Source organism: Dama dama, chromosome 24, assembly GCF_033118175.1.
Source record: "Dama dama isolate Ldn47 chromosome 24, ASM3311817v1, whole genome shotgun sequence".
Taxonomy (NCBI): domain Eukaryota; kingdom Metazoa; phylum Chordata; class Mammalia; order Artiodactyla; family Cervidae; genus Dama; species Dama dama.
The window spans coordinates 56086130-56106787 of NC_083704.1; the positions used below are offsets into that span (position 1 = coordinate 56086130).

Consider the following 20658-nt stretch of genomic DNA (forward strand, 5'->3'; position numbering starts at 1 on the left):
TCTCAGGCTTTTGGGCTAGATGCAAAAAACAGAATGTGAACAGTGCGGGGACTGGGTTGTGTGTGTGTGTATGTGTGTGTGAAATAGAAATGTGTTTGTATATGTTGTGTGTGGTATATGTCAGAGCTCTGAAAATAGTCCTCGTTTATCTCTCACCTACTATGGTCTTCCCACACTGCCTGCACATGACTTCAAATAGGATTTTTTTTGGCCATGGAATGTACTTTTTTTTTTTTTTTTGGAATGTACTTTTTTCAAGTATTTCATTTTAGGATGCTTCCTTAAACAGCAGAGCTTCAGGAAACTGCCTGTGGCAATGTTTCCAGGTGGGAAGATGAGAGTAAACAGCCTAGACTAAGTTACTGTTGTGCCTTCCATCAGCCCCTCCGTAAAGCCACCATGATCATACCTGCATGGTAGAAGGGTGGCCACCAGCCATATGTATCTAACCCTGACGTGCCAAAGCCCTCTTTCTGCCCAGAAATTCTGGGGTTACCGCACAGATGAGTGGCTTGGAGCAAGATTCTGGTTGGCTCCACACACACCCCCACGTACATGCCCCTTTTTGAGAACCAAAAGGCCATCAGGCGAGAACATCACAGCTACTTCTGTGGATGATCAAAGTGTAAATTTTGCAACAGTTTAGTTCCCTTTCACCCTCGTGAGGAGGGGGTGTGTGTCAGTGGTTTCTGAGACTGCTTGGCAGGGTCAGTTCACCAGCAGTATTGACACCTCTGCTGCCCCAGGGGCGGATTGCGTGGGCAGGCGACAGGAGGGAGTGCGCCGATGCCGGGTGGTCGTGGAGGGGCTTGTGTAGGCCACTGGGCATCCCTGGGTCGGGCCGTGGGGCCAGCATGAGAAACAGCAGCACGTGGCTCCTCATCTCAGTGGCTTTTAAGTTAGTGAGAAGCAATGAAGCTTTTTGAAACTTTTAATGATAGACATTTTCAAACATACACAAAATTAGAAAAAAAGAAAAAATGATTAAGTGAATTGGATGTCCTTTTTTACCCAGCATTTATTATTTTTGTGGCCAGTCTTATCTATATATGCTTACCTCCATTATTCTGAAGCCAGTTCTAGTTATATCTTTTACCTGCAAATATCCCAATTTATAACTATAACAGACAAGAACTCTGATATACATATGTATAATATAAAACCCCATAACATGTTAAACAAGTTTCTTTATCAGGATGCAAGTAAGGTCCATAAGCTGTGGTTGATTGATTTGCCCCCTTGTAATCTTAGGTGTCTCCCGCTTACAAGTTCCTTGTTCATTTTTCTTTTTCATGGTAACACTTTTCATGAGTAAAACTGAATGGTTTGTCCTAGAATTTGGGTTCTACTGAGGATATCCCCATGGTTTCACTTAACATATTCATTAGTCCCACATTTTTCTTCAGATTAATTCAGGCTTGGTTCTTTTTTTTTACCCCCACATTTTTGCAGGACATTCATAGGCAGTGGTGGTGTTTCTGTTAGGACGTACATAATGTCTCACTCTTCTCATCTCTCTCTTCCTGATGCTGGTGGCTGTTCTTGCCCAAAACCCTGAGTTCAGCAAAGGTGCACTGTGGTGAAACTGGAATTCTCCCATCCCTTCTTCATTTATTGGCTGGACTGCATCTATAAAGGGAAACTTCCCCTCATCAGCTGTTCTTTCACTGAGGACTAGGCTTCTCATTTGGAACACGGTCAAGAGTTGTGTGGGCTCCACATCCTGGCAAGAGCCTGGCCGTGGCGAGTGACCTCGGTTGCCCCCTCACAGGTCATCTCGGGTGTGGTGCAGGATGAGCCTGCCACAGTTGCTGAGGACACGAGGTGGCCTGCTTTAGCATCTGCCAGACCTGTGACTGGGAAAAGTGCACTTCCCCACACTCCTGTGGAGGCATGATTGTAGCACTGTTGGAAAGACAGAGCCGAAGCTGAGGCTGCCGTTTTGATGGTAGTAGGTACTCTGTAAATGATTGAGCACATGAAGCAATTAGTGTAGAGCCGATGTCCCTGCAGGAGACAGTATGAAGAGGAGATGGAGCGAGGGGAGACACAGGGAAGTCTTTGGAAAAGGTAGCCTCTGAGCTGGACTTTGGAGACCATAAAGAGAGCTTGGGTTTGAACCTGACAGTACACCCTCTCTCTGAGTGAATCGTTTTTGTGTGTATGTTTTTCTCCTCAGGTTCAGATTCAGAACAAGAAGGTAGACATCTCTAAGGTCTCCTCCAAGTGTGGGTCCAAGGCTAACATCAAGCACAAGCCTGGTGAGTGGTGCCTCCCTCATCCCAGGTTTCACCCCTGTGCCTCTGTCCTTTTTATTAAGACTCCTAGAGCCACCCACGCCCAGGGCACAGCAGTAGAAACAACATAGGCCTCAGCCCCTGTCAGAGAGGGGCTTTCTGGGCACTAACCTCTTCATTGGAGGAGGAACAGTTTGTAAGGACTGCCATTTGCACGGGCAGAGTCTTGAGGCTCTCCTGTGTACACAGCACTGTTGACCTAGGCGTATGGTAGAGGTGCTTACCAGCTGACACCCTTCTCGGCCTCCCTGACACATGTTCAGGAGCTGGTGCTGAAGGAGCTTTAGAAAATGCTGGCCAGGCCTTGCCTGTCAGATGCAGGAGCAGAGAATATTTCTGAGCAGTGAAGCATCAACCACCAGCTCCTGCGGGGACAGGGAGCTATTCAGCAATGCTGCCTCGGCTCACGGGCTTGGATCTTGCTGCCACAGCAGTCCAGACTTTCCTTCCAGCAGCACAGGCCTGGCGCCCCTGCAGAAATCTCTGGCAGCTGGCGTGTTGTCTGGGCAGGGCCTGCGTTCTGCCTGTACCCTAAGAGTCTTGTGTGTCCTGGTCCAGAGTCTGCAGCAGATGTGGGGCAGGGCTGTATCTGCAGTAGCAGGCACACTGGCTGACAGCTTACCTTCATTTTTCCATTCTATCTGGAAAATCCACTGAACTTCTGAGATAACTTCTTCCCTAGTGACACTAAGTGACTTGAGGTCCAGGTTTTGCAATGGGCTAGAAGTCCAGTGGGTAGGATACCTGGAGAATTGGGTGGGAAGCTAGGTGACATGAGCAGAGAGGAGATGGGAGAGTGAAGCAGCCTCAGGGAAAAGCCCAGCTGAGGGTCTGGCTGGCTGTGAGAGCTCTCTGGCCCTTGCTACCATGGCCGCACTCTGGCTGAGCTGCGAATGTTCTGTGAATGTTGCCCATGTACAGAATGCCTTCCCTCTGCTTCCACCTCTCACCTTCCCTTCTTTTCGGAACAGATTTGGTTAAACTGTTCACCCAGACCATACGCCCATCCTGTCTTGCTGGTCACTTGTCTTCCCCAGTATCTGTGCTGGCAGCTAGAAAATCAGGATTCCAGGGTCCTGACCGTGACCAGCAGGGTGTCCATGAGGCTGAAAGCGGGCTGGACTCCTGTACCGCTGTCAGTTAGAGGAAGGTATCACTCCTCCAAGTGACCCCGAGGCAGGCATGCATTTTGGCTCCTTTTGAGGCTCTCCTGGGGCTGCAGGCAGTGCACGGTGGTGGTAGGGTAGCTTTCCTTCTCTCTGGCTACGTGGCGAAATTGGCTCAGCCTGACCTGGAGAAAAGGAGCCCTGTTATGACAGAGGTGTTCACTGTGCCTCCACCCGTGTCCTCAGGACCACCAGGAGCAGATCACGTTTTTCCTGTTTCTCTCCTGGGCACAGCCCAGTCTTTGGCCAGCCTCCTGGCTCTGCTTGTAGGGGTATTTTTCTGCCACCCATAATGACCCATTTCTTTTTGGTTCCAGGTGGAGGAGATGTCAAGATCGAAAGTCAGAAGCTGAACTTCAAAGAAAAGGCTCAGGCAAAGGTGGGATCCCTCGATAACGTGGGCCACCTGCCTGCAGGAGGCGCCGTGAAGGTAGTGCTTGGGTCCTGACGGGCTGCAGGTGCGGGGTGGGCTTGTGGAGCTGGAGTCTGGTCCCAGCAGATGGGTGCCTGTCACCGCCCCTCAGTCACTTCAGGAGTCATGTTTCACCCACTCCATTACTGTTCCCATCGTCAGTCATCCATCCTGAGTGAAGCAGGAGAGGTGAAGAGGCCCCAGCCCGGTCCGCTCTGACCTGTCCAGCTGGAGGCAGAGCCTTCTCCTGAGAGCCACGGGCCGCCTCTCTGAGCCCATCCCGGCAGTTCTCAGAGGAACGGCTGGTGTGCAGGCCCCAGGGAGGCCAGGGCTCTGGAGTGCTATTCTCGCAGCACCTCGTGAGAGGGCAGCGCGGCGCTCCCTGTCAGGCTTCCTTCCGGGCCTGCGAACGGATGGCGACCTCCTCAGGCCTGTGCTGCCAGGCCCTGGAGAGTGCTCGGCTTCCTGCGCTGGTTGGGCCTCTCCTGCCTTCCCTCCCTCTCTTCCCTTCCCCTCCTTCCACAGTACTGTGAGACCCTTTGTCTGCCAGAGATTCTGTCCATGTTCCATGTCATCAGGTAGGGGGCACATGGGGGCAACGTCTTGAAGGCTTCCAAGCCTGAGGGTGGCTGCAGGTGCCTCGGGAGATGGGTGAGGAAGCGGGGATGTGAGCGGCGCTGTGGGCCTTCCTCCTGGGTCTGACCACCCCTCGCAAGCTCCATCCCAGCTTTGTCCCGGTCGCCCTCTATGCTCCAGTTCAAGCCCCCACTGGCTCCCTTGACCACTAGGGGCCCTGACTCTATCACAGACTCTCAGGTCATGCTCCACACCTCATGAGGGGCCATTCTCTAGTCAGCCTCCCTGGGACGCTAACTTCAGTGTGGTCCCAGCCACTTGACAAGCACGTACAGACCAGGGCTCACTCCTGGGCCTTTCTGACCACCAGTCCTTTCTTTATTCACAGCATCTCCCTTTTTTTTTCTTTTAACCACTTCTGGAACTATTTTTCTAGCACAGAGGCCATATCTTTCACTGTTCTAAGTAAGGACCACCCTGGAGACTTCCATTGTCACCTCTGGGCATTTGTGGCACAGGCGTACCAGCTCACCCAGTGCCCTGGGCCCCCACTGCGCCCCCAAAACCCTCCATCTTGTGCTCTTGACTCACATTGGGTGTCCACGGTCCCCACAGTCCTTACTCTACCCTAAAGTTCTCCTGGCCCCTGTAGTCTTCGCTCATCATACCTCTTGGACACCTTCCCGGCTCCTCTTTGTCCCAGGCCCTGAAGGGGTGCCCAGCGCAGAACAGGCCTGTGTCAAGGATGAGTAAACAGTGATTAGCCAGGCAGGGAGTCTGTGGGGTCCCTCAGGTCCGAGGTGGCAGCTTGCACCCCACAGAAATGCGTCCAGCTCCCAGAGTTCCCTAGCCAAGTCCGGACCTACAACTTGAGATCATTCCTTGGGTTTTTTTTTTTTTTTCCCTTGGGTTTTTTTGCTAACAACCTGCTGTCATAGTTGTTTTGATCTGGCATCAGCCATGTTAAGTAGCCGGGCTGTCATGTCAGGCTTTGTGAGGTGCGTCCCTAGCCAGGCTGCACCCCCTTCCTGCCCCAGAGCCCAGCCCTGGGTTCTTGCCCAGCACTGGGCCATTCAAACCAGGATTTGGCCTGGCGGGCTGGGGTGGGGAGCACCTGAGCTTGACTCCCACATGTGACGTACGTTAGGCCGTAGAGGCAGTGCGGGTGGGGGCAGAGTGTGAAACCCACCGCCATCACCATCCCACTCCCTCCCCGACTGACCCTGCACTGTCTCCCCACTGTTTCATTTGTAGACTGAGGGCGGTGGCAGCGAGGCCCCTCCGTGTCCGGGCCCCCCTGCTGGGGAGGAGCTGGCCATCCCTGAGGCAGCGCCTGAAGCTGGCGCCCCCACTTCAGCCAGTGGCCTCAGTGGCCACACCACCCTGGCAGGGGGTGGTGACCAAAGGGAGGCCCAGACCTTGGACAGCCAGATCCAGGAGACAAGTAAGTGGCTGGGCTTGGCCTGAGGGCCAGCCAGGGGCCCTGCCACTGGCTGCAAATTGAAACTCCTTTGTTTTCTGACTGGAGAGTGGCCTGAATTTTAACGAAGCAACCTTTTATTTTCCAGGCATCTAATGATGACATTCTGGTCTCGTCTTCCGTCCCCGTGTCCCCCCTTTTGTCTCCCCTGTCACCCTCTCCCTTCCTTCCTCCCTCCCGTGTCACTGCAGATTGAGACCTACAGGCTGACGTTCCGAGCAAACGCCAGGGCCCGCACCGATCACGGGGCCGACATTGTCTCCCGCCCGCCCTCACTTCCCTGGCGGCCCCAGCTCAGGCAGCCGGGCCCCTAGCTCCCCGCCCCAGGCCACCCCCCCAGTCTGTGGCTCGGGCCCTGGGCAGCCCTCTAGGCACTCCCTTTCCTCCCTCCCTCCCTCCCTCCCTCCCTCGCTTGCCCAGGGCAGCAGCAGTTCCCCCCAACACCCACGTTCCTTTCACTTCCCGCCTGAGGCCCAGCTCCCTGCTTGGCTCGCATCCTCACCACTTCGCTCACCACTTCGCGCCACTGCTCCACGAAGAGGGTTGGGTGGAAAATGGGGTGGGGAAGAATAATTTTAGGATCTTCTGAGACCTGGGGTGTAGGGGCGAGCTGGATCCCAGCATCCTCTTCATTTGTTTGGGTTTTTTGGACCAAACCCAAGAGAAACTGACATACCCTCCCTCCTCACTGGTCCATCTGGAGGGAAGAGTGGAAGCGGACATCCACGTGATGGCTGCGGTTAACTGCACCCCCTGGCGCCTGCTAAGCCACTGCCTCTTCCTCTGACCCTACGATGGTGCCCACCGTCCAGGTGGCACCAGGCGCCGCTTGCTGCCCTCCCCGAGTTAGTCAGAGGCAGCATTGCCTGTCTCCGCTCCTCCCCATACCTGCCTAGCTGCTGTCACACTGTATCTTTTCTTTTTTAATAACCTAAAAACCAGTGGAGTAGTTTTGCAGGTTGAAGCCATGTCTAAATGAAAGTCCTCAGTAGGTGTTAAAGGAAACAGGGAGGGGGGATCCTGAAGCCTCCAGCCAGGAGGTCAGGCGTCGGGAGCTGCCCTGGCTGGGCAGCTCGGGGCCCCAGCCCCAGAGATGGTGTGGGCAGGGCAGGCGTGGTGTGGGGGCTGTGGGCTGGAGAGCAGGCAGGGACCGCTAGGGGCTGGTCAGTGTGGACTGGTGGTTCTGGCATTTTGTGTGTATGCTGCTTTTCTTTTCTAACCAAGAGGCTGGTTTTGGCATCTGTTTGTCTCATTCCCTGGGATCTGGTGGAAGACATAAGGTTGGGACTGGAGAGGGCCATGGAGGTCAAATTCCTCCAAGCCTGCAGCCTGGGACGCTGCTGGGGCGCCCGATGTGTCCGTCACTCGTGGATAGGGGGAATCAAGGCTGGAGATTTAGAAATAAGGACACGCGATGGGCCATCCAGGCTCCCTTGTAGCCTGACTGGAGAGGGGAGAGAGGAGAGGCAAGGCGAGCCTAGCCTGAGGAAGCGTGTCCCAGTTAGGCCTGGTCTTGGGATGGCTGCAATGATTAGCCCTGGGGATTATATTGACATGAAGATTCTTATTGCACTTGTATTTTTTGTATTAAAGTTTGCATGGTTTCTAATAAAGGATTAAAACGTAACAGTTTGTAGTGAAATGGCCTGGGAGTCTCCAAGCCTTCTCCTCTGAAGTGTTTTCTGCAGTGCAGACTTGGCCCCTCACACTCCCACCTCCTCTTCAGGTGTCCCCTGGTGCTGAGAAGGGGGGGGGGGGGGTGCTCCCGAACTAAGCTTCATTCAGGTTTGATGTCCGTGTAGTGGGAGGATGTCTGGGCTGGGAAGGTTCTCCCTGTTTCTGAGGTTAGCATTTTCTCCAGGGAGGTTTGACACCACATCCCCAGCTCCCCAAGCACTGCCAGGGGTAGAGATTGTAGGGATCTTGTGGAAAAAGCACTTCCGGAGCCAGAGGCCATCCAGGGTGCTTCAACAGCACGAGGGACATCAGGGTGTCCGTGTTTTGTCTGCAGAAAGGGGTGAGGGAGCTGGGAGGACACAGTGGGAGGTGGGGTGACAGCGCTGGGCTCCAAGGTACCTGCACCCATGTCTGCTGAAGTGGACGACAAGCTCTGGGTCTCCTTACTCCTTTGGCCAAAAGCAGGGGTGGGAGAGGTGACCCCAGTGGAGGGCCCTCGAGGGGGCACTGGAGTGGTCAGTATTCTGAAGGGTGGTCTGGTCACACTTGCCCTGACAGATCCCACCAGCTGGAGCAGCTGAGAAGGCTGCCCCGACAGGTGGGCCCAGGGGCCCTGCCTGCTCTGCTCTGCCACCATCGGGGCGGGGACGTTTCTGTGCTTCCCCATTGCTTATGGCTCAGCCGTTCCCCGTGTCAATCTGTGATTCTGTTGTAACGATTTCCAGAGTAAATAAATCTCTTCTGTCCCAAACATACAGGCCCTGTCTTTTGTACATCCTGGTTTCTACCCCTCCCTGTCCCGATCCACCCCCCTCGCTGTCCCTTTGCATCAAGGGAGGGACTGGTGTGTGCCACGAGTTCTTCACCTCAGCACCTCATCTGTGAACCTGGGGCTGTGACCGAGGGTTAAGGTCTGAGTGAGCCTTGGCTGCTTATGGAAATGTCCCCTCCCCCACCCGCCTGAGCTGGGAGGAGACAGCCAGACTGAATGAGGATGCACATGGTGGGCCCTGCCACACCTCTAAGGACAGTGCAGAGACTAGGCTGGTCCAGGCTCCTGAGGTGTGGGTTTTAAGCCCCTTCTTCTAAGACTTTGGGCCTCTCCCTTCGAGCCTTCATTCTTCTCTTGGTTTGGGGAGTGTGGTCCCCAGCCCAGGGCGCTGAGGTCCTCCCTGAGAGAGGAGCCCCTCGGATAGCGATGCTCACAAGGGATAAATAGAACTTTATTTTAAATAAACATTTTCATTCTGTACATGGCCCCAGCAGAGACGGGGCTCAGTCGTCAGCCGTCTTGCGCACGTCAAAGCTGCCGCAGGGCCCGCGCAGCAGCTCCGCCAGCAGGGCGAGCAGCTGCCCGTGCTGCTCCTGCACGCAGGGCGGCAGTGCGGCCAGCTCGCTGCGCAGGCTCCGCTCCACCATGCGGCCCAGGGCCCGGCGCAGCTCCCGCAGCAGCCGCACGGTGCGCGAGTCGCCCTCCAGCCGCAGCAGGTCGCTGTCACTCAGGGAGATGGTGGCCCGGCGCCCGTCATCTGGGGGAAGGGAAAGGCGCGGGAGCCCAGGTGAGGCCCGGCCCACGGAGGCAGGGCAGCCAGAGGTGCGGAGCGGGGTGCAGGTACCCACCGCGGACGTGCACGTCCCCGTCGGTCAGCAGCAGCACGGCTAGTGGGTGCACCTGGGAGGAGTCCCGGACGAAGACGCTGCCGTTGGACTTGACAGCCATGAAATATGTCAGCCATCGGCTCCGTAGCCGGGTGGCCTCCCTGGGGAACAAACGGCTGGGTGAGGCCCCCTCCTGAGCCACCCCCGCTGCCCGGCTCCACCTGACGGGGATCCCCACCTGTTAATGGTCGACTTGTGCAGCAAGATGTTGCCGGATTTGGTCCTGTACGTGACACTGTTGGGCTTGAACTTGCCCTGCCGGGTCACCTTGCCCTGCCTCACCTGCAGGGATGAAGGGGAAAGGTGGGTGGGTTGAGCAAGGAGCCGAGATGGGAAGAGAGACCAAGGCCTGGTGCCCCGCCCCGAGACAGCACCTGGATGAGGTTGGGGTAGAGACCCGCCATCAGCACCCCCTTCACCAGCTCCTCCTCCTCACTGTACTCGTTGCACTGGGCAGAGGCCAGGGTGCAGTCCGAGGGCTTCCCAACCAAGAAGGCCTCGTAAATGTTCTCTGAGAACTGCTTGATGAGTCCTGGGGAGGCAAAATCGGGGTGAACCTAGGGCTCTGCTCACCGCACTAGCCCAGTGCAAGTGGGAGGGGCAGAGGACTCAGGGCAGTGTGGGGCCCGCTGACCGTGGATGAAGCGCAGGCTGGGTGCGTAGAGCAAGTTTTCCTCCAAGTAGTTCTCACGGGAGCTGCGATCCTGCCAGCGCAGCACCTCCTCCCAGCCAGACACAGCCCGCACGAAGGCCAGATGGTCACTACCACTGTCGTGGCTCAACAGTGCCTTCACCTGGTGGGGGGAGGGGTGCCGGGGTCACAGGGCAGGGACCAGAGGGGAGGCCACCTCGGGACAGAAGGCAGTGGAGGGCCAGAAGGGAGAGAGAGGGCCGCGCGCAGGCACCGGGTCTGACCTTGTCCACCTCCGCCCGGTTCTGCAGGCTGCTGCTGAAGGGGTCTCGGGTGAGGCAGGAGACGACCACTAACAGCGGGTGCAGGCAACGGAAGATGGCAGCCAGCACGATGGCCTTGGCCAGCCGCGGGTCAGTGGAGATGTGGGCCAGGCGCTGCCCCAGGGTGGTCAGGTACTCCCGCTGGTCCAGAACCCCTGCAAGCTCAGCGGTCAGTCCCGCCCTTGAGAGCCACTCGGCAGCCTGGCCCAGCCGTGCCCCACTCACCAATCTCCTGGAGCAGGATCACGGCCTCGTCCACCGCCTTGATGTTTGGACTGTCTACAGCCTTGGAGAGGAACTCCACCGCCTACAGCGTGAACGAGGCAGAGCCTCCGTCAGCCTGCACCCCATCTGCGCGCTCCCAGGCCCCCCACCCACCCCTGCCGCACCGTCTTCTCTGGCATGTGGATCTTGGCCTGCAGCACCAAGTTCTCCAGGGGAGTACGCAGGATCTCTGGCACTTGGAAAGGGGCCATCTTCTCCAGCCGGCTCCGCGGGAAGAGGTGGTAGGCAAAGCCAGACTGGCAGCGGCCCGCCCGACCCCGGCGCTGGATCACATTGGCTCGTGACACCCACACGGTCTCCAGGCAGGAAACCTGGAGAAGGGGGCCTGTGAGCAGCCACACACACCCCAGAGGTCTTCCTCCATGCTCCCCCAGGCGTGGCCTTCATCCAACTCGACCCCTCAATGGCCCTCCCGCAAGAGGGACAGAGACCCCACGAGTGCAGCCTTTCCCAGACACACACGGGCCCGGGGTGGACCGGGCCGTGGCCAGGCCACGGGAGGGGCGCCACCTTGGTCTTCAGGTCATAGCGCTCCTCCTTGTGCAGACCGCTGTCCACCACGTGCACGATGTCATTGATCGTGATGGAGGTCTCAGCAATGTTGGTGGCCAAGACGATCTTGCGTACCCCGATGGGAGGCTGCTGGAATATGGCCTTCTGGTCCATCATCGGGATGTTGGAGTGCACTGGGGGCAGCGAGAACACACTGGTCATGGGCACGCACCACCTCCGTCAAAGCCTCCCCGTAAGAGGGGAGGCAAGAATTTGGACCCTATCTTGATGAAACTGAAGTCCAGATTAGTAATATACCCAGTAGAGGTCACCAACCCGGTAAAAAGTAGTGTGGCCTGGTGACAAATCCAAGACCCTGAGCCCAAGGCGAGTCAGTCCCTGGGACAGAGGGCAGACCTGGTGTCGGGGCCACCATCCTCGCCCACATGCTCTCACCTGGCAGGATGAGGTACTTGCTCTCGTGAATGCCCAAGGCCTCCTGGAGGCGTTGCTGGACTCCTTTGATCTCCTGCCACCCCGGCAGGAAGCAGAGGATCCCACCTGTAAAGAGGCCCTGCAGGCATGAGCCAGTGGCTCCTGGGAGACGGAGGGCAGGGTGGGCCTGGGGGACAGAAGAAAGCACCCACCTGGTTCCCCACGGGCATCGATGTGCAGAACCAGGTCAGTCACGAGGTCCAAATCGAGAGCGCATTCGTCCTCAGACTGCGGTGGGGAAGAGAGGCCAGTCACAGTCCCGGGGCCAGGGGTCGTGCACAGGACACGGCCACCGTGACTTGGTGAGGCCAAGGCACGTGACACCTCACCTCCAACCCTCACCACACCCTTGTCAGGCAGGCCCGGTCCTGGCCATTTCTAGCAGGGAAGGAGGGGATCCGGGAGGACAGGCCAGGCGCCTCGGCGGGGCGGGGCGGGCGCACCCCTCACCTCGTGGTGCCGGTGCCGGTGCGGGTACTGGTGCTTGCCCAGCTTGGCCAGGATGTCCTCCAGGTAGTGCTCCTTGACGGGGTACATGAAGCCGGGGACCTTGATGACAGGGCAGCCGCCAAAGTAGCGGGAGAAGCGCTCGTTGTCGCCGGTGGCGCTCATGAGCACCAGGCGCAGAGCCGGGTTGAGCCGCTGCAGGCCCTTGAGCAGGATCAGCAGGAAGTCTGTGTTCACGTCCCGCTCGTGCACCTCGTCCACAACCACGTGGCTCACGCCCTCCAGGCTGGGGTTGCTCTGCAGCTTCCGCAGCAGGATGCCCACCGTGCAGAACAGCAGGGCCCCTCCTCGGGCCGGAGGCTTGCTTTCCAACCGCACCTGGAAGCCCACGTTCCGACGCAGGGAAGGGCCCAGTTCGTGGCTGACCCGCTGGGCCACAGACACAGCCGAGATGCGGCGTGGCTGGGTGATGATCACGTTGCAGCGTGCACCGCGGCCCTCGGTCACGTAGCGCTCCAGCAGTAGCTGGGGGATGCGCGTGGTCTTCCCACAGCCCGTGTCCCCAGCAATGACCACCACTGGGTGCTGCTCAATGGCATTGAGGATGGTGTCCCGATGAGGGTCCACTGGGAGCTGGGGTGCCTCCTGCCAGACCGGCCCTCGCCGCCGCCACAGCTCCAACAGGCTCTGGCTCAGACGCAGCTCCTCTGCTTCTGACAGCGGCACGTAGGGCTTGCCTGTGATGGGGTCACTCAGGGGCCCCGAGTCCTTGCCCAAGGGCAGGATGTCTTCACCCTGCAGCCGGAGCTCTGAGGAGATCCACGAACTCTCGACGGGGTACTGGGGGACAGGAGAGGCAGATGAAATGATGAAGCGGAATACTTGCTCCTTTATCCACAGCCAGTCCCTCCACGAGTCACACCTTGACCAGAGGCTGTGGTCCAAGCCGCCGAGCAGGACTCAGTCCCTGACTACCCCGGGACCATTTGTGGGCAAGACTGGATGGCTCAGGGCCAGGGTGCTCCCAGGCCACCCCAGTGGGGAAGCAGGGGGTCACTGTCGCCTACTTCAGGTGAAGGCTATGGGCAGGTGAGGGGGAACATGGGGATTCTCTTACGTGGTTCAGGAAAGTCTCGATCTTGCGGAGGATGGGCTCAGGCACCTGGATGGTACACGGCCGGCGCTGGGTCTCACCCAGCTCTCGCAAGGAGGCCAAGTTATACATGGCGTGGGTGAGCGGCTCGTTGTTCCGGTCCACCAGTCCCAGGCTCTGTAGAGGGGACACGGATGGCTCGGTCTAGGGCCCACTTCCCAGAACTGGCTCAGACCTGCTCGGCAGCTCCAGAGAAGTCCTGCAAAGCAACCTTTTTTTTTTTTTGTCCCCTCCCAGAGCAACCTCTTTTCTAAGAGATTTTTCAGTTTGGACTGACATGGTGCAGGAGGGAGAAATTAGGAACCAGGAAAATGTTAAGTCTCCACCAAAAAAAGTTAAAAACATTCAAGGAAAGTTTAAGACCTGATGTATCTGAATATTAATCAGAGCCCCCAGCTGACCAGGTCCGTGCCCCTGAGAAACCTCTCCCTGAGTGGCAGGGGCCCCCCAACAACAGCCCAGTCTCACCTCCATGAATTCCCAACACAGACCTCTGGGCCAGGTGGGCCAGGCCCTTAACAACCCCATAACACAGCCTGCAAGCTCCTCCGCTTTCTCTGCGCACCAAAGCCACAACCCCGATCCCCCCCACCAACCTTTCAAGTTCAACTGCCACACGACCTCCTACCCCTGCATGATACCCAGTTCATCATACAAATGTACGTGGAAATTCCTGTAAGTATCTACTTACACAACTTGGTAAAATAAGCCACTGAAAGAGAAACTCTTGTTTTATTTCCACGTATACCCAAGACCTCCCCCCCAGAGGTAAGACAAAGCATTTCAACACATTGGAAAGCCAGCCATTTCTCTCATACTCTGTCATGTCCAGATTCTGCACCACTTCTAAGGAAGTCTACCCCTGCAGGGACCAATCACCTTCCTCTAGCCTCCGAGTCCCAGGAACAAAAGAGGTGCCCACAGGGCCACCCTGCTGCAGGAGAGGCCCCTGTCCTTTCCCAAGACTGAGGATTTGTCTGCAGTTTCTGCCTGCAGGCATCCAGGTGCTTGTAGAACACGGCTGCCCCTGGGAAGCTTGCTCCTTCCTGAGACAAGTGTCTACCATGCTTGGGTCATCTTCTCATCACTGTTTTTGTCGGATTAAAATACAGACTTCCTCAAAGTCCTCCCAGTTAGCCCTACTTCTGTCCTCTTGAGTCACAGGTAACAACACAGCCACTGCCTCCCACCACTTACCCAACCCCATCCCTCTTCAATTCTCCAGGATCTCGCTATCTCTCCCCGTTAGTCGTATATGATGTTCAGTTCCCAGAGCCAAACGTGCACCAAAGGTTTCTGTCCATTTGGAGTAAAACACGGTGTCTTTCCTCTTAGTCTGCAAACCAGACCTCCACTGGGTTCAATGACACCCACGACTGGGGAATCATCTAATTTCCAAAGCCGCTTCAAAACGACTGCGTGCTGTAAGCCATATTGCCTTTGCCTGATTGTTGGTCCCCTCAGTCTGCATCCCACGTGAAGTCACATTGTTCGTGTTGGCTACAAAGCCCAAGTTACCAAGATCTTTCTAGATACCAAGCCTGGCCCCCAACAGAGACACCATGTCTCCAGCTCCGCACCATTCAGAACGATGAGCATGTCTCCTCCTGGTTTCACCCGGGTTCCAGTCCACAGCGCTGAAAAGGCTGAGCTCAGAGCAAAGCCTCTCTGGAGGAAGTGTGGAGAAGCCCTGGAAACAGCGCCCCCAGAGCCTGACAGACAAGGCTGGGACACCAGCTACTTCTGTGCCCAGGCCAAAAGCCTGGCAAAGGTGGATTTCATTTCCTGGAAAAGTGGACCATTTGCCAAGGGTAGCAGGGAGCTCCAAGACACCTCATGCATCACACCAGGGACCCTTCCGCACTCACCTTCAGTTTCTTACAAGCCAAGGCTGCCGCTTTATTCTCTGCCTCTGCTTTGCGACGCCCCTTGGCCACGAAGGTCATGGGACAGGGCCAGAGGAGGGTGAGGGTGGCCAGCTTGGTCTTGGTGCCCACAGTATGGAACTGCATGAGGTTCTACAAAAGAGCGAGAGAGGGGGTTACAGACGGCAGGGAACGGGAACTTCTAAGTGTTCTCAGAGTGTCAAGGAACCCAGATACGGATTTAACCTGCATCTGAGCAGGTACCAAACATCAGCCACGAAAGAAGTGCCACTGAACAGGCAGAAGAGAGCCCCGTGAGGCCACAGTTCCAGGATCTTGGCATGGTTTCACAAAAGGAGATGGCATCTGGGCAACGCCCCTACCTGCCCTCCTAGCCTACTGTCCTCTCAGCACTTTCAAGGCACACAGGTGTGATGGCAGCTGTGGGTGGAGGCTGTCAACACAAGCTAAGAGCCAAGCACATCCTGGGGGAACAAAAAGGCCTTGCGCCTGGGGAGAAGCTCCGAGTAACCAAAGCCCCTCGGCCCAGCAGTGAAGATGAGAACCTTAGCAAGTCAGCCACCTGCTCCCTGACCCGCCACTGGTGCCCGCACTCCTGGAACAGATCTGGGGTCTCCACTCCTACATTCCCCAGCCCCCTCCCAGGCTCCAGTGTTCTGACTTCCATTCTGCCCCTGCTGCTTCACCCTCCGAGGACCCCAAGCTCCTCCAGCTGGCCCAGGCTGGGCTAAGGGAACGGGCATCTAAGGCCTCCCACAGACCTACAGTCTCCCTCCCACCTGATCTTGGGGAAACCCAGACTTGAGCAAGCCGGCTCCGCACTCACACACGCTTTCAGGAGACCCAGCTCACCTTGGCTGTGGAGGAGGATGTTGCTATCTGAATCACCTTGGCCAGAAGGTTCTTGGGAAGTGGAAACTGGGTCAGAGCCCTGATAGCACTGTCGTCATCTGTCATTTCAAAGGAACCCCCCCTGAGAGGACCAAAAGTTCAGGTGAAAAATCGCTCTCTTCCCAAGCCAGTTTCACCTGCTCTGAAACCCAGGGGCTGACGCGGCGTCACTGTGGTGGGCAGCCAGGTAGGGGCATCATCAGTTGGCCTGTGGTCCTCTCACAGACACAGCACACGGGGCGTGCCCTCAATCCCCCCAGACACACAGGAGAGCGAGCAGCGGGCAGGCAGAGCAGGTGCCGGGCCTCTGAAGGGCTCTCAAGTGTGAGCTGGAGAGAAGCCCCATGCTGCTGTCTTGCAAGAGCCCAGCCAGAGCACGCGGCCACAGCTGGCCGTCCCCCAAACAGGCAGATGTATTGTGAAAGAGACTGACTGAGACGCAAGCAGGGGTCTCCCATCTCAGAGAAGGCTCTCAGGGAATACGCCCCCACCCCACGTCAAGGCGCAGCCGTTTCCCCGGCCGCCCCTGCCCCTGGCTGTACCTGGAATCCCTGAGTGGGGCGTGGGAGTCCTGCTGGGTCATAGACAGAAATTCAGTGACATCGATGGTCCCTTCTTCTAGCTCTTCCTCCTCATCCTCCTCCTCCTCCCGACCCAAGGAGCGGGACAGGCCCCCAGGTCCCCCTGGCCGGATGCTCTCAGGATTCAGCTGCCGCCAGGAAGTGGGTGGCATGGTGGGTTCTGGGCGCCACCAGCTGTCAGCCGGAGAGCCAAAGCGATCGGCTAGCACGCGGTATTTGGCTGCATCAAACAGCTCATTCCGGGGACCCAGCAGACCCCAGCCCTAGGGGAAAAAGAGGGGCGCTGTGAGGGCCCATAGCACCCTCACAGCACAGGCTGTTCAGAACCTGCCCAGTTACCCTGCAGGTCCCTCGTGTGTGGAAGCCACGCTTTTTCACCTGCCTGCTCACCTCAGGCCTGGCCCAGAACTGGACAGAGAGAGAGCACTTAACCTGTCTAGCATCAACAGATGAAAATGACAAGGTAAATTCTTATAGCTGTTAGACAAAAGACCAAGAGACTAAAGAAAAATCCCCATCAAAAACCCCATACGGCAACAGGAAGCAGACGCATTCACAAAGTGATCTAGAAAGCTTCAGTGAGGGGGGTGATTAGGAAATATGCCGTCTATATTGTAAAACAGATATACCTCTGAAACAAGAATCCTATGCCGGGAACCTATTCTAGAACTAACACCAAACGTTTTTAAAGCCATTTATACAAAATTATTATTTTAAAACATTCTCTTCTAGAGAAAATCAAATAAGACACCTGCCGAGTCTCTAATGTGGACAAACCAACACGCCTGGCACTCTGGGCACCACCAAGAGAGAGGACACCAGGTCCCGGCCCTCAAGAAGCTCTGAATCTAAGAGGCAGAAGAGAAATGCAGAAAACCAGAGTCTAAGGAACAAAACAGTAAGCAAGAAGCTAGAACAAACAGGAGCGGCACAGGAATAGAGCACAAGGTTAAAAAATTCAAGTTGGGAGTGATAGAGACAGCAGAGGTAAGCCGCGGATGAGCCAAGAGGCGTTCAGACGTGCGATGGTGGGCGCCAGAATCCAGGCCCCGCTCCACAGTGTGGCTTCAGCCCCACCTGACTCCTGACAAGTTGAGGAGTGACCACTCCCTTCTTAAAACTCTCCCCTCAGGTTTCTGAAAGAACCAGCTGTAATTTAAAATGGTATCAGGTGAAGCGTACTCACAGCAGCAACAGCAACCATATATACACATTTTTAAAAGGTATAGAACTTGGTAAAAGGACGCAAACTAAGGGCGTTCCTGAGATGAAACATTTTTGCCCAAGGAGAGCAAAGCCGCCTACATTAAGCCATGTAACGTAACTCCAGTCAAAGTGTAGACGGACTCTCTGGGCCCTTGACAAACTGTCAGATCTCTCTGGAGGAACACACGAGGATTCTAGGACAGTAAGATGCTGTGACAGAAGACGGGAAAAGGGCACACCACACACAGCCACACGGAGAAAAGCCACACTGCTCGGGGCGGGGCGTGTGGGCGCCTGGCCCAAGGCTCGGCTTTCGCGCCTCTGCCTCACTGTTTACAGGGACTGTCTGATGATACGGAAAACACACACAACACCCTCTCCCTTGGCCTCCCCCAGGACGACAGCATGCTTTCCCTCCCTGCTGCCCACTCACCTCCCACCCCGCTCCCTCCATGGACTGCTTCCCTCCCAGGGGCTCCTTGTGACGACTCAAGCTTCCCCACCACCCGCTCTTCCTCCTGCCTCTGCCGTCAGACCCTCTGCTGTCCTCTGAGCTCCTTAACATCCCAGAGAGAAGCTCCTGCACCGCGGCTCCTGGCATTCGCACCGGTTCTGGGCCCCCATCTCTGGTCTCGCCTGACCCTGCCGCGGCGGCTGGGGACTATTCCTAAAGGCAAACTCAGCGTGTCATTCCAGCAGGCACCACCAGTCAGCAGGCTGAGCATCCACACATCAGTCAAGACTCCTACCGGAGACACCTAGTAAGTGTGCTGAGGACGTGGAGACGCTGGAACACTAGTGCCCTGTTGGGAAGGCACAGCAGTACCGTCACCACGGAAACACCACGGCACTTCCTCAAAGAAATTCTGACCCTTGCTACAACATGGATGAAACTTGAGGACATTATATTAAGTGAAATAAGGCAGTTACAAATTTCACTTATATGATGAGTAGTAAAATTCACAGAAACAGAAAGAACTGGGTTGGCCAAAAAGTTCGTTCAAGTTTCTCCATAAGCTGTTGCCGTGGTTGCCGGGGGCTGGGGAAGGGACTAGCACAGAGTTGTTTATTGGGTGCTGAGATTCAGTTTTGCAAGTGGATGAAGTTCTAGAGATTGGCTGTTCAACAATGTGGCTGTGCTTAGTATTACTGAACCGTACACTTCAAAGTGGTTAAGACAGTAAACTTTTTACCCACAATTAAACATACAAACAAGACTACGAGCAGAGACAGAGGAGAGAGGACAGGCTGGGGAGGACTGTGAGCACAACTTGCTGTGCATGGTCTTGGTTTAAAGTGCCTTTTACATTCAGGCAGAAAAGCACCTCTTACCCTCGGCACTACTGACATTTGTGCTTAGTCGCTCAGCTATGTCTGACTCTTTGTGACCCCATGGAGTGAAGCCCGCAAGGCTCCTCTGTCCATGAGGATTCTCCAGGCAAGAATACTGGAGTGGGTTGCCCTCCTCCAGGGGATCTTCCCAACCCAGGGATTGAACTCAGGTCTCCCATATTGCAGGTGGATTCTTTACCATCTGAGCTACCAGGGAAGCCCAGTGACATTTGGGGCTAGGTAATTCCTTGTTGTAGTGGGCTGTCCTGTGCATTACAGGACATCTAGAAGTATCCCTGGCCTTATACCAGCAGCATTCCTCTTTATGTGACCGCCAAACATGTCTCTAGACCTTAAGATGTGTCCTGTAGGGGGTAAAGTCACCACAAATTGAGAATCCCTGAGATAGAGGCACTCAATGAGGGATGGCAACTTCCAAGACATTAAACAAACAAAGGATGGCTGAACTTCTGAGAGAGAAAGACATCCACAGCGGGAAGAAGTACAAAAAAAGAGATATTTACAGACGGTGGGAGAGGAAGAGGAGCTTGGAATGAGCCAGAGAAAAGGAGAGCAGGTATACCCAGCAGCTGAGAAAGATGCCCCACGGCGCCAAAGCCACAGGACATTCAAGCAGAGTGAGGACTGGAGAGAGGTTGTGAGCCTGGCAAAGCTGCCCGTCAGCCGACAGTCACCATGAAACCCTGCAAGGATGTGACGGGAACTGGGGACCACAGCAAGGGCTGCGGCGTTCGAGCGGAGAGAATGCAGACCACGAGCACAGAGAGCTGTGTGCGGGGAAGCAGGGCCTGGGGAAGGGATCGGAACACTGAAGACTCTTTTTTTTGGCTAAGCCTCCCTACTGCTTGCAGGATCCCAGTTCCCCAACCAGGGATCGAACCTGCGCCCTCGGCAGTGAAAGCAGTGTCCTAACCACTGGACTGCCAGGGAATTACCCAACACTGAAGAAGTTTTGATGCCTACAGAAAGAATCAGATGAGGAAGGATTGGAAAATTAAATAAAAGGGTGAGAGATGGGATGGAGAAGATGCAGAGAGAGGAGAGAGAACAGAGAAGAGTTGTATGGAGACCCAGGATAGGAAGAGGGACTTTCCTTCTCAGATCCAGGAAGGAAGCAGGACAATGAAGTCTGCAGACTGTGAGCAGGAGAGAAGCTGAAGGAATGCAGCTTTGTCCCTGGCAGAGCAAAGACCAGGGAATGTGAGGAAGATCCAAGGATGGCATAGCCATGAAGGGAGTCAGTTAGGGAGGGAAAGAAAGACTGAGAGCAACAGTGAAGAGCTAGTAACTGCTGCCTGACCAAAAACTCAAAGCAACCCATGAACAATCAGTGGGAAGTGATAGAGAAATGACTATTATTCTTTCATTGTAAGCAAGAGGACTATGGGGCCACAAGGAAAAACCTATATGAGATAACAGAAAGAAACAACAGAAGCCAAGATAGAAGTCTATTTGTACAAAGGGAGTGCCCTCCACAAAGAGGTTCTTCACTGTGGTTTCTGAAACCACAGAAAGTAAGTAACTACAGTGGCAAGAAAATAATATTCATCTGTTCCCTCAATGGCTGAAGCAAAAAAGGAACCACATGATGAAAAGGGCTCAGGACAGGCTGAGTGGTTGAACACTCTGCCACCCTAAACCTAGGGGC

The 20658-nt window shown here is 55.8% G+C and overlaps 2 protein-coding genes across 16 annotated transcripts in view; one reads left to right on the top strand and one right to left on the bottom strand.

Annotated features, from left to right (window-relative positions):
- The window catches only part of MAP4 (microtubule associated protein 4), a 150242-nt gene extending 143897 nt beyond the window's left edge, over positions 1 to 6345 (top strand). For 5 of the 7 annotated variants that reach the window (XM_061128708.1, XM_061128709.1, XM_061128705.1 and 2 more), the window contains 4 exons: positions 2180 to 2261; positions 3781 to 3893; positions 5706 to 5895; positions 6020 to 6345. In XM_061128708.1, the coding sequence (XP_060984691.1) occupies positions 2180 to 2261; positions 3781 to 3893; positions 5706 to 5895; positions 6020 to 6027 (393 nt within the window). In that variant the 3' untranslated portion in view covers positions 6028 to 6345. Of the gene's footprint in view, positions 1 to 2179; positions 2262 to 3780; positions 3894 to 5705; positions 5919 to 6019 lie in introns of those variants that run through there. The other 2 variants (XM_061128706.1, XM_061128713.1) reach the window with 2 other exon arrangements.
- A 2465-nt stretch (positions 6346 to 8810) lies between these two features.
- The window catches only part of DHX30 (DExH-box helicase 30), a 28410-nt gene continuing 16562 nt past the window's right edge, over positions 8811 to 20658 (bottom strand). For all 9 annotated transcript variants that reach the window (XM_061128715.1, XM_061128719.1, XM_061128720.1 and 6 more), the window contains 16 exons: positions 16413 to 16714; positions 15832 to 15952; positions 14962 to 15111; positions 13058 to 13210; positions 11944 to 12780; positions 11646 to 11721; positions 11455 to 11559; positions 11017 to 11192; positions 10611 to 10817; positions 10447 to 10528; positions 10183 to 10376; positions 9902 to 10061; positions 9642 to 9799; positions 9446 to 9549; positions 9229 to 9368; positions 8811 to 9137 (listed from right to left, as the gene is read on the bottom strand). In XM_061128715.1, coding sequence (XP_060984698.1) covers positions 8884 to 9137; positions 9229 to 9368; positions 9446 to 9549; positions 9642 to 9799; positions 9902 to 10061; positions 10183 to 10376; positions 10447 to 10528; positions 10611 to 10817; positions 11017 to 11192; positions 11455 to 11559; positions 11646 to 11721; positions 11944 to 12780; positions 13058 to 13210; positions 14962 to 15111; positions 15832 to 15952; positions 16413 to 16714 — 3219 coding nt within the window. In that variant the 3' untranslated portion in view covers positions 8811 to 8883. The remainder of the gene's footprint in view (positions 9138 to 9228; positions 9369 to 9445; positions 9550 to 9641; positions 9800 to 9901; positions 10062 to 10182; positions 10377 to 10446; positions 10529 to 10610; positions 10818 to 11016; positions 11193 to 11454; positions 11560 to 11645; positions 11722 to 11943; positions 12781 to 13057; positions 13211 to 14961; positions 15112 to 15831; positions 15953 to 16412; positions 16715 to 20658) is intronic.